We start from the raw sequence: 12,939 nt of genomic DNA, 5'->3' as shown, positions 1-12,939 counted from the left end.
TTCTGGTTTCCCAGTTTATATAAAAATTATGTTTATACTATGCTGTATTTTATTAAGTGTGCAATAGCACTATGCTTAAAATAACACTGTACATACCTTAATTAAAAAACAGTTTATTGCTAAAAAATGCAAACCATCATCTGAGCCTTCAACAAGTCATAGTAGTAAATAACATTAAAGATCACTGATCACAGAACACCATAACAACTATAATAATAATGAAAAAGTTTGAAATATTGTGAGAATTACCAAAATGTGACACAGAGACATGAAATGAGCAAATGCCATTGGAAAAATGGCACCAATAGGCTTGCTTGAAGTACAACTGCCACAAACCTTCAATTTGTAAAAAATGCAGCATCTGTGAAGCCCAATAAAATGAAGTACGCCTGTGCTGTATATGTTTAATACTATGAAGGAATATATGAGAATGAAAAAAGCTAAAACTGAGGACAATTGTTACCTAGGGGCAGGGCCAGAGATGGGGTCAGGGTAAGGGTATGGGACAGTGAGATGGATAAGGATGCCATTAGAAAGGGTCCAGTCTAGGCAGCTTCAAATCTCTTGGTAATGTTTCATTTTCTTAACATGTTTCATTTTCTTAACATGGGAAACAGGGATATCGTGAATATACTTGGGTAAAAGGTTTCAAGATTTCTCAAAACTACATTAATTTATTTTCTATGACTTGAAATTATAACAGTCAAATAAAGTGATTTCTATAGTACCACTGTCACAACTTTCAACAGAGAGTATTAATGTAACTTTAATGTGTTCAGGCATGCTGAACACATATAGTACTAAAGTATAAGATGGTTGAGGGTAAGACAATATTGACGCATATTTGTTTATATTATTAGGCATGTTAACAGGAGTGTAATTACATTTTGCAAACAGAAATTTACAAAACTATTTAAGGATGAAATACGATGGTGAGGATTTGCTTTAAAATACTATAAGAAAGAGATGCATGAGATAGATGAAGGGCAAAAATACTGTTAATTATTGGAGCTAGATGGTAGGTTCATGAGGGCTCTTTAAAATGTTCTCTCCACTTTCATAAATATTTGAAAAGTTCAAAGTTTCTTTTAATGAAAATTATATGTTAATGCTGGAGAAAAGATGTAATTTTACTAATTTTAGTGTCACAATATGCTTCTCCAGAAAAGAAAAATTACACACTTTTATATTAAGAACTTCTCAAGATTAAAAATGAGTTTAGGGCTTCCCTGGTGGCGCAGTGGTTGAGAGTCCGCCTGCCGATGCAGGGGACACGGGTTCGTGCCCCGGTCCGGGAAGATCCCACATGCCGCGGAGCAGCTGGGCCCGTAAGCCATGGCCGCTGAGCCTGTGCGTCCGGAGCCTGTGCTCCGCAATGGGAGAGGCCACGGCAGTGAGAGGCCCGCGTACCACAAAAAAAAAAAAAAAAAAAATGAGTTTAGACTCTGGTCTTAAAGATACTTTAAAGTTTTATAATAAAAAGACCCCAGTTGAACACTTATTAACAGCAAAAGCATCTCTATAATCAACTACAAAACCTAAAATTAACTGATCTCTTTTCTGCTTTAATCCACAATATTCTATTCCAACAGGAGCTCTATCAAGTATTCAAAATGTTCCAAGATCACAGAACAAAGCGTGTCTTCCTCTCAAAGGCAAGCTACTGCTGGTGTGTAACCAACTGCATCAGCCTTCTGTGGATAAAAATAGCCTTCAAACACCGCATGCACCAAAGACCAAAGACCCAGGGAAAGTCTAAGAACAAAGCAGTTACCAGGGAGGAATTCGGCCGGCTGAGAGCTTGCCCTTCTGCCCTTCACACAAGAGTCTGTTTGCAACTGAGACTGGGTTCTTGATTCCTATAAAATAAAATTGGCAGAAAATGAAGTCAAAAAGTCTTCAAGTTTCCCACTCAATTCTGTGGCAGTTTCAATATGACAAATTTTAAATATCATGGAAAACTTTCTTTAAATATACTAATGAAAACCGTTAATTATCATGAAAAATAAGGATCAAATTGACAAATATATGAATACTTATAGATATAAGAACAAATATAAAACATACATTCTCATTTTATCATGTGCTACAGCAGCAAAGACTGAATTTGCAATAATACAAATTTAAATTAAGTTCCTTTTTAATAGATTTCAGTATAGAATTTTAAAAATAAACTGAAAATTTGGCATCTATTATCAAAACCATGAATTTCCTCTAAAGAATAAACATGATTACAAAACAGCTTCAAATTTACTTTGGGGAGAAAAATTAATGACCAAAATTTTAAATCTCACCTGCAAGAAAAAATAAAGAGAAAGTCCTACAAATGGGATAAGGGTGGGGAGAGGCCAAGTATGTACAAGATTGAGACTTAAAATACGGTTCGGATTGTTTCCAGAAGGGAAAACAAAATGTGAACAGTGAGAAAAGGGTGCTTACCTAGGAGGAAAAATAAGACAGAAAGTATTAGCATGAAAAAAATTGCTAGCATGACAATGACAATGACAAACATGACAATGATGATGATAGAAGACAGTGACAGACACTTAGGATCCAGTATGCGCCAGGCCCAGTGTCAAGTCCTTAAATGTATCAGATTATTTAACTGATCCTTCAACTCTATCGCATAAGTACAGTTATAAACCCTATCTGATTACTGAGGAAACATTTGCACAGGTTAAGTTACCTGCCCAGGATCACACACTGAGATTTTAACAAAGGCAGCTAATGTCAGAGACCATGCCCTTAACCACTAACCTATGGATGCCTTTCAGAACACTATTAATAACAACAACAAAAAGAAAAAAAACAGAAGTGGGATACAAAGAGACTAAAAAACCTCAAATTAAGGTCACCAGATTGCCTTAAAACAAAACTAGATATTTAGCTAAACACCAAAAACTTCTCTGCCCCCCCAAAGAATGTATGAAGTAGCAAAGAAAGGAAAAGGTTAGATCTATGTACTAGCTCTTTTTTGCGGTACACGGGCCTCTCACTGTTGTGGCCTCTCCCATTGCGGAGCACAGGCTCCGGACGCGCAGGCTCAGCGGCCATGGCTCACGGGCCCAGCCGCTCCGCGGCATGTGGGATCTTCCCGGACCGGGGCACGAACCTGTGTCCCCTGCATCAGCAGGCGGACTCTCAACCACTGCGCCACCTGGGAAGCCCTGTACTAGCTCTTAAAATAAATTTATTTCTGTATGTGATGATACAGTATTGTAAAGACATTAATAATTACCAAATTAACTTACAAATTCAAAGCTATAAATTCTCCATCAAAGCTTCAAAAGGATTTCTATGATGCATGACAAGCTGACTCTTAAATTCATCAGGAAAAAAAAAATGAAAAAAATTTTTTGTAAAAAAACAAAGAGGTATTCACCTTACAAGATAACCATTTTTTATTAAAAGCTATTCTAATTGAGTGTGGTTTGGGTACAAAATAGACAAATATATCAATGGAATAGAATAAAGCTGAAGTTGAGACACAAACACATGTGCATGTGGCTATTTAATACATGATATAGACAGTATTTCAAATGAATAGGAAAACGGATGGACTATCTATGAGCGGTGGAAAGAACACAGAGTGATGGGAGTCAGAAACCAGCTATCAATTTATCGCTTCTCAGCTATAAATTCACCCTTGGTTGCCTTATGGGTGAAAGTGGATATGGGCCTTTTAACTATGTTTCCTTTGCCAGCTGGCACACGGGTCAGCTTTGTCAGTAGAGGGCACTGGAGACACCATGCAGGAGGAAAAGGTGGCCTGCCAGCCAGGCTCCAGGAGAGCACCAGTTATTCTCACTATCTGGTCCACAAGGTTCTCTCCAGTGCTAAGTGCTTGCGGGGTGCAGCTTTCTCCAGCATTTGGCTACCATGTTTTCCCCAACTCCTGATTCAGGCCACAGCAGCATAGCTGACAGCCCCAGAAAGAACAGGACCAGGCCCAGCTCAAGTCACTGATCCCCACACCTTCTCCTCAGCCCCATAGCAAAGCACCCTGTGGGGCTGGCTGTCTAGGGAGCCAAAAGCCCGATCCTCATCCTGCAAACAAAGGTTTAATTCCCATGGCTTCCTGGCCTCTGTGTGCCCACCTATCAGCCTGAGGCCCCCAGGATTGTTTCTGCTCTCACAGTGACTGTGGCCTGGGTAACCCAGCAAAAAAGTGGGCTGTCAAACAGTCAGCTGCAGCCACACCTTTTTCTGTGAGGTCTGAACTCCCTTCCAACTTTATCCTTACCTGGGTAGTCTCCCTCTGCCCTTTACATTAAGCTTCTCCTGTTTAAACTGCTGTGTGGTTTCTGTCCCCTAGGTGGACCCAGACTGACACAGTAACCTTGGACAAATTACTAAATCTCTCCTGTGTCTCAGTTTCCTCACCTATAAAATGGGAATAAAAGTACTGACCTCAGAAGGTTATCATGAGAACTAAATGATTTAACATACATGAACTACTGGAGAACATTGCATGGTATGTATGTAATACTCACCCAATAAATGGTACTTAATATTATTGTTACTGTTGTTATTCAATAAATTATATAGGGACAATTTGCTGATCAATTCAGAAATTGATCAACAAACAATGCATTCAAGAAGCCAATGAAAAATAAATTACACATGTATTTGAAGAAAATGTAAGTGACTCTAGTTACAGTTATGAGTGAGATAAACCTTAAGAAATGCAAAATACAAAAGCCACAAAAGGGAAAGTAATAAGTTTGACAAATAAAATTTTAAATTCCAATATGATAAAGCACGTTATAAACAGAGGTAAAAGGCAAGCCACACAAGAAGTATAAACAGTTCACAGAGAAATGCTAATGGCCTTTAAAAATATGAAATTTCATTAAATACCAATAAAACCTCATAATAAAAGAAATTAAAACTAATTGAAATGCTGTTCTTACATATTACAAAAATCAGAAAAGATACAGAAGATTGGAACAATGAATAAGCAAATTGACCTAGTTGACATACATAGAATACACACCCAACAACTGCAGAATACTCTTGACGTTCACATGGAACACTCATCAAAATACGCCATAAGCTGAGCCATAAAGCAAGTCTCAGAAAGTTTCAAGGGGTTGGAACCATTCAGAATACATTCTCTAACCACAGTGACATTAAACTGGAAGTCAATAAAGTCTTTAGGCAAATAAATTTGACAACTCCTATGAAAAAGACAAATTCCTTGGGAAACACACATAAGAAAAAATATAATCTTATAACTGGTAAAGAAATTGAATCCCATTTATTTAAAACTTCCCACAAAGAAAACTCCAATGATTCAAAATAACTAATGCATTTTCCAAACAATTAAAAAACATTCCAATTGTACACACACTCTTTCAAAGAACAGAGGAGAAAAAAATCCCAACTCATTTTATGAGGCCAGCCATAATATGATTCCAAAATCTAAAAAGAATATTTTAAGAAAGTAAAATTAAAGCCAATCTATTATATAAACATAGATGTCAAAATCTTAAACATCAGTAAATCAAATCCAGTGGAATGTGAAAAAGATAAAAAATTACAATCCTGACTTTATGCCAGGAATGAAAAGTTGGTTTAACATTCAAAAATCAACCATAAATTCCATCATATGTAACAAAATAAAAAAGAAAAGCCAAAGATGCAGAAAAACACTTAATGATATTCAATAACCCATTTAAAATAAAAATTATCAGCAAACTAAGACTAGAAGGAAATGTCCTCAATCTGATAAAGAGCATTTATGAAAATCCTACAGCTACCAGCACACAGTATGGTGAAATATCTAATGCTCTCCTTCTAAGACCAGGAACAAAGCAAGGATGTACACTATCACCGCTTATATTCAATATTGCACCGAGTGTCAGAGCCAGCACAATAATGCAAGAAAAAAAAATTTTTAATATTAGAAAGGAAAACAAAAAAACTGCCATGATTCAAAGATGTGACTGTGTATATAGAAATTACAAGAGAATCTATTTTTCTAATTGCTTGAATTAATAAGTGAAGTCATCAAGGTCACTGAATATAAGTCCAATACACAAAACTCAACTGTATTTCTAAATACAAAAATAACTGTATATTAATTTTTAAAATATATATTTACAATAGGCATCAAAAAAAACTTAATATCTAGAATAAATCTAATAAAAAGGGTGTATAAGACATCTATACTAAAAACCATAAAACACTGCTGAGAAAGAAATGAATAATATTTATACAAATGCACATATTTCATGTTGATGAACAGGAATATGCAATATTGTTAAGATGTCAGTTGTCCACATATGGTTTTATACATTCAATGCAATACCAGTCAAAATCTCAGCAGGGTTTTATTATGGACATTGACAAGTTGATTCTAAAAATTTTATGAAAATGCCATAAACTTAGAATAGCCAATACAGGGGCTTCCCTGGTGGCACAGTGGTTAAGAATCCGCCTGCCAATGTGGGGGACATGGGTTCGAGCCCTGGTCTGGGAACATCCCACATACTGTGGAGCAGCTAAGCCCATGCGCCACAACTACTGAGCCTGCGCTCTAGAGCCCGCGAGCCACAACTACTGAGCCCATGTGCCACAACTACTGAAGATTGCATGCCTAGAGCCCGTGCTCTGAAACAAGAGAAGCCACGCAATGAGAAGCCCACGCATTGCAACAAAGAGTAGTCCCCGCTCATCGCAACTAGAGAAAGCCCAGACCCAACACAGCCAAAAATAAATTTATTAAAAAAAAAAAAAAAGGGCTTCCCTGGTGGCGCAGTGGTTGAGAGTCCGCCTGCCGATGCAGGGGACGCAGGTTCGTGCCCCGGTCCGGGAAGATCCCACATGTCGTGGAGCGGCTAGGCCCGTGAGCCATGGCTGCTGAGCCTGCGCGTCCGGAGCCTGTGCTCCTCAATGGGAGAGACCACAACAGTGAGAGGCCCACGTACCGCAAAAAAAAAAAAAAAAAAAAAGAATAGCCAATACAACTGTAAAGAAAAAAAAGAAAAAGGAAGTTGGAAGTCTTACACTATCAAATTATCAAAATACAATATAAAGCTATAGAAATCAAGACAGTGTGGGACTGGCAATAGACAGATTAATGGAATAGAAGGTATAGAAACAAACCATTACACATACAGTCACCTGATTTGCCAACACAATCCTATGAGGAAAGAACTGTCCTTTCTATTGACAATAGCAATGAGTCATTTGGATATCCATAAGAGGGCAAAATGTTAGTTTCGGTTCCTACTTCACTCAAATTAATCTGAGCTTGATAAGAAAGCTAAATGTGAAGGGTTAAAAACAATAGAACTACTAAAAGAAAACAGTGGAAGCTACCTTCAAAACTTTGGGTAGGCAAAGATTTCTTAAACAAAATACAATAAAAATTAACCATAACATTAAAGGTTGATAACTTAAACTTCATTAGAAGAGTGAGCAACAGACTGGGAGCAGATATTCACAATACATGTATCTGACAAAGGATCTGTATGAAAAATATATAAGGTACTCCAACAAATAAATTTTTTAAAAATCCAATAAAAAGTATGCAGGGGCTTCCCTGGTGGCGCAATGGTTGAGAGTCCGCCTGCCGATGCAGGAGACACGGGTTCGTGCCCCAGTCTGGGAAGATCCCACATGCCGTGGAGCGGCTGGGCCCGTGAGCCATGGCTGCTGAGCCTGCGCATCCGGAGCCTGCGCGTCCGGAGCCTGTGCTCCGCAACGGGAGGGGCCACAACAGTGAGAGGCCCGCGTACCGCAAAAAAAAAGTATGCAAAAGACTTGAACACACTGCACAACAAGGACATCTAAATGGCCAATAAGCATATGAGACGGTTCTCAATATCATTAGTCACCAGAGAAACTCAAATTAAAACAATAATACCACCACACACATATCAAAATGACTAAATTTTAAAAAGAATAACAGTATCAAACATTGGCAAGGATGCAGAGTAACTGAAATGCTCATACATTGTGGGAGTATAGATTGTAACAACTACTTTCTAAAACTGTCTGACAGTATCTTCTAAAGCAAAGTACATATATACTTAAACTTACCATTCCAAATCCTAGGTTTATACTCAAGGGAAATATTAATAAGTGCATATGTCTACCAAAAGACATGCCCAAAAATATGCACTGGAGTTTTATTCATAACAGTCAAAAACTAGAAATTATTTAAATATCCACCAAGAGAATAAGTTATTTTATATTCATGCAATAAAATGCTATTAACACAAAAGAAAAAACTACTATGACACAAATCATAAATCAATCTCACAGGCATAACATTAAGCAAAAGAAACCAGACACAGAGGTGTACGATTCCATTCATAGGAATTTGAAGAACAGGCAAATTAATCTATGGTGCCTAAAGTCAGAATTAATGGACAAGGGGGAATGGGTAGGAGGAGAGTACAAGAGGTATAAACTAGGAAGAGGCATAAAGAACCCTTCTGGGAGTTTGGAAATGTTCTATATTTTGACATGGAAATGTTTTATGTCTTGATTTGGTGGTGGTTTACATGGCTATATACATCTAGAAATTAATGAAGTTTTATACTTAAAATCGCTTATATGTGGAATCTAAAAAATGGTACAAATGAACTTATTTATAAAAGAGAAATATAGTCACAGATGTAGAAAACAAACATATGGTTACCAGGGGGAAGGGGAGGAGGGATAAACTGGGAGATTAGGATTGACATATACATAATATTATATATAAAATAGATAACCAATAAGGACCTACTGTATAGCAAAAGGAGCTCTACTCAATATTCTGTAATGGCCCATATGGGAAAAGAATCTAAAAAAGAGTGGACATATGTATAACTGATTGACTTTGCTGTATAGCAGAAACTAACACAACATTGTAAATCAACTATACTCCAAAAAAATATATTTTTTTCAAAAATCTGTGCCCTTCATGTATATTTTGTTTAATAAGTAAACAGCAAAACATTTGTATCTTATATGTACTGATGTGGAAAAAATCTCCAAGACATCCTATTTAAAGAAAAAAAGAGGGCTTCCCTGGTGGCGCAATGGTTGAGAGTCCGCCTGTCGATGCAGGGGACGCAGGTTCGTGCCCCAGTCCGGGAAGATCCCACATGCCGCGGAGCGGCTGGGCCCGTGAGCCACGGCCGCTCAGCCTGCGCGTCCAGAGCTTGTGCTCCACAACCGGAGAGGCCACAGCACTGACAGGCCCGTGTACCGCAAAAAGAAAAAAAGAAAAAAAGTTTCATAATAATATGTACATTGATTTTTTTTAAATATGTGCAAAACTATGTTTCTCTTACATATAAATATGGATAAATGCACATTATTTTACTGGTTAAATCTCCTATGGAGAGTTTTGGAAGGAAAGATTTGGAAGACCAAAGGTAAATTTTATTTATATCATCTGAAGTTTTTAACAATAAAAATATATTATTTGTGTATTCAAATAATTGCAAAACTAATAGAATATCCTAACTCCCATTTTACATGTCTGTAATCTCTTGAGGAGATGGAGGAGAATGATCAAACTCTAACCAAAGACTTGGACAAAAGCTATTTCACTGTTTTCTTTCTATCTGTAGGTAAGATTTTCTGTTTTAAATTCCATAAAAGAAAACAATGTTTGTTTTCAACACTATTCCAAGTAAGAATGAAGAAAACAATTGAGCTAAGTCTTTAGGAGGAATGAAATGGTAATATTCAGGTTTCTTCTAAGAATAGAGATAATGTGTTATAATGTTCACATACCACTCAGTGCTCCAACAGCTCCAAAATTCAGGGATTTTCCATCCATTATGCTGGCATCACACTCAATTTCACCCAGGAGATTTAGATTAGATCCCATTCCTGCATTTGTAAAAGGAGAATCCTAAAAGATAAAAACAAACATTAAAATACCATCAGTCTTAGAGAAGAATTAATGTCAACACTTCATAAACTCTTCCAAAAACTAGAAAGGGAAAGAACACTTCCCAACTCATTGTATGATACCACTGCAACCCTGATTCCAAAACAAAGCAAAGATATCATAAGGAAAGAAAACTACAGGACAATATACCTTGTGAATATTGACACCAAAATCCTCAAGGAAAGCAAATGCAGCAAAATATGAAAGGATTAAACACCATGAACAAGAGGGATTTCAGGAAAGCAAGTTTGGTTTAATATCTGAAACTCATTGTAATACACCATGTTAATAAAATAAAGAATAAAACAAATTTTTAAAACATGATCATATTAATAGAGAAAGAGTATTTGACAAAATCCAATACCCTTTCATGAGAAAAACACTCAACAAACTAGAAATAGAAGGGAACTTCCTTAACATGATAAAGGGCATCTACAGGAGTCCAAAGCTAACATCATATTTAATGGTGAAAGACCCTTTCCCCTAAGATCAGGAACAACACAACAATGTTCACTCTTACCACTTCTTTTCAGCATTATAGTAGATATTCTGAACAAGACAATTAGGCAAGAAAGAAAAACAAAGAGCATCTAGATTAGAAAGGAAGAAGTAAAATTACCTCTATTGGAAGATGACATGATCTTGTATACAAAAAATCCTAAAAACTCCACTAAAAAACTATGAGAACTAATAAAAAAGTTCAACAGGATTGCAAGATATAAGCTCAATATGCAAAAGTCAGTTGTATTTCTATACCTTAGTAATAAAAAATCTGAAAATGAAATTAAGAAAACAATTCAATTTACAATAACATCAAAAAGAATAAAATAGGAATAAATTTAACAAAAGCAGTGTAAGAGGTGTACAGTAAAAACTATAAAACATGGTTTAAAGAAATTAAAGACCTAAGTCAATGGAAGGACATCAATGTACATAGAACAGAAGACTTAATATCTTTAAGATGGCAATACTCCCCAAATTGGTCTGATTCAACACAATCCCTTATCAAATCCTAGCTGCCGTTTTTTGCAAAAATTGACAAACTAATCTTACAATTCATATGGAAATGCAAGGAACTAAGAATAGTCAGAACAATTTTTAAAAGAAAAACACTTTTTTTCTTTTAAAAATTGAAGGCTCACACTTCTAGGTTTTATAACTTACTACAAATTAATCAAGACAGTGTGATATGGACATATAGCTAAGGATAGACATAGATCAATGCAATAGAAGTATCCAGAAATAAGCCTTACACTTATGGTCAATTCATCAGGGATGCCAAAACAATTCAATAAAGAAATGATAACTTATAAGAACCTACTGTATAGCAAAAGGAACTCTACTCAATATTCTGTAATGACCTATATGGGAAAAGAATCTAAAAAAGAGTAGATATATGTATATGTATAACTGATTGACTTTGCTGTACAGCAGAAACTAATACAACATTGTAAGTCAACTATACTCCAATAAAAATTAATTTTTTTAAAAAAGCAGAAAACAAATACTTCTTTACTGGGTTCAGCAATTTAGTAAGTGAAAATATATATGCAATAAAGTTTCAGTTACAGTATTAAAAAAAAAGAGAAAAGAAAGTATAGTCTTTTACATAAATGGTGCTGGGACAATTAGATATCCAAACGCAAGAGAGTATCTGAGTCAGAAATCACAGTCAATGCAGAAAAATTAACTATGTTCTAAGCTAAGACCAATATTACCTAGGAAACCAGGGCAATTCTTTACCAACCTAAAGATCACCAAATGCCCAAAATTATCTACAAATGTCCCCAGTTTCCTGGATCCAAGGAAAACTGACCACAACATTAAGACCTCCCTAATGTGTACCTATAACTTGAGCAAAGGGGTCAGGTATTTGAGACCAGGGCTTTTGTTCTAATGCAGTTAGAAAATCTAATTGTCCACAGAATTTTAGAAGATCACAGACTGGAAAACAACAAAAGGTCTGTATAATTAAATAGAAAGTGAGTGATACAAACAATAAGTACTTTGAGGATTCAAAAGGAAATGGCCCAGTATAAGATGAAGAAGTTAATAGCAGACTTCCTGAAGGATGTAAAACAAAACTAAAGACTGGTCAGGGAGCTAGAAAATTCCACTTGGTGGATATGCAGGGAGCAACACATAGGCAGCCGTAAAGCGTCAGAGTCACAGAAGACACATTTAGGAAACATGGTTGGCTGGAGCCAAATATGGAGATTGCTCCATGCCACTCATCAGAATCTGGACTTGATTGGGAAAATAATGAGAAGCCATTCAAGCTTTCTGTAGAAGAAAAAGTCAAGATGAGTATATTGGCCAAGGAAACATAAACTGACATTCACATATTATTGATATATGAAAAGGAAGGGGAGGAAACTGAAATCAGAGAGACCAAACTGGAGGCTATTTTACAATGCAGGCTTGAAACATTAACCACCTGATATGAAATGACAGCAGCAGGGAAAAGGAAATAGAAAGAAAGAGAAAAGGACCAGAACTTCCAAACTTGAGAGATAAATAAAACCATTAATAAAAACGGGGCATTTTATAAGATGAAGGAAAGAAATTGCGTAATTAATTGTAACGAGTTTGAATAAGGCCTTCCAAGTGAATATTCTACCTAAATCAATTCACAACTAAATATTGGGAAAGAGATCACAACTAAATAAGGACTATGATTTAGAACAGATAAAGACTGAATCCTTGCCCTGGATTATTTCACATATATATATATATATATATATATATATATATATATATATATATATATACACACACACACACATATATATATGTATGTATGTATATTGGGGGAGTGGCAGAGAAAGGTTTACTGCAGGCAGGGCCAAGCAAGAGCGGGTGGCTCGTGCTCCAAAGCCTGAACCCATATATCCAAACATATAAAGACCCAGGTCAGAAGCCTCTATGACACTGAACAGAGAGACTGTACAAGTAAGCACAAGTAAATTATCACCATATTACAAGGGTTTTTTTTTTTTTACTCTACATAACCTCCCTTGCCTAATCACATATATCTT

The 12,939-nt window shown here is 36.2% G+C and overlaps 1 protein-coding gene across 7 annotated transcripts in view; it reads right to left on the bottom strand.

Annotated features, from left to right (window-relative positions):
• TASP1 (taspase 1) overlaps positions 1-12,939 on the bottom strand; it is a 274,050-nt gene that overhangs the window by 221,328 nt on the left and 39,783 nt on the right. For all 7 annotated transcript variants that reach the window (XR_010935134.1, XM_067707466.1, XM_067707465.1 and 4 more), the window contains 2 exons: positions 9,742-9,862; positions 1,775-1,859 (listed from right to left, as the gene is read on the bottom strand). Coding sequence is in view for 6 of the 7 variants with exons in the window: in XM_067707466.1 (XP_067563567.1) it covers positions 1,775-1,859; positions 9,742-9,862 (206 nt within the window). In the remaining variant the exon portion in view is untranslated. The remainder of the gene's footprint in view (positions 1-1,774; positions 1,860-9,741; positions 9,863-12,939) is intronic.

This window comes from Pseudorca crassidens, chromosome 15 (genome assembly GCF_039906515.1).
Source record: "Pseudorca crassidens isolate mPseCra1 chromosome 15, mPseCra1.hap1, whole genome shotgun sequence".
Lineage (NCBI taxonomy): Eukaryota > Metazoa > Chordata > Mammalia > Artiodactyla > Delphinidae > Pseudorca > Pseudorca crassidens.
This window is presented reverse-complemented; position numbering and strand designations above follow the sequence as displayed.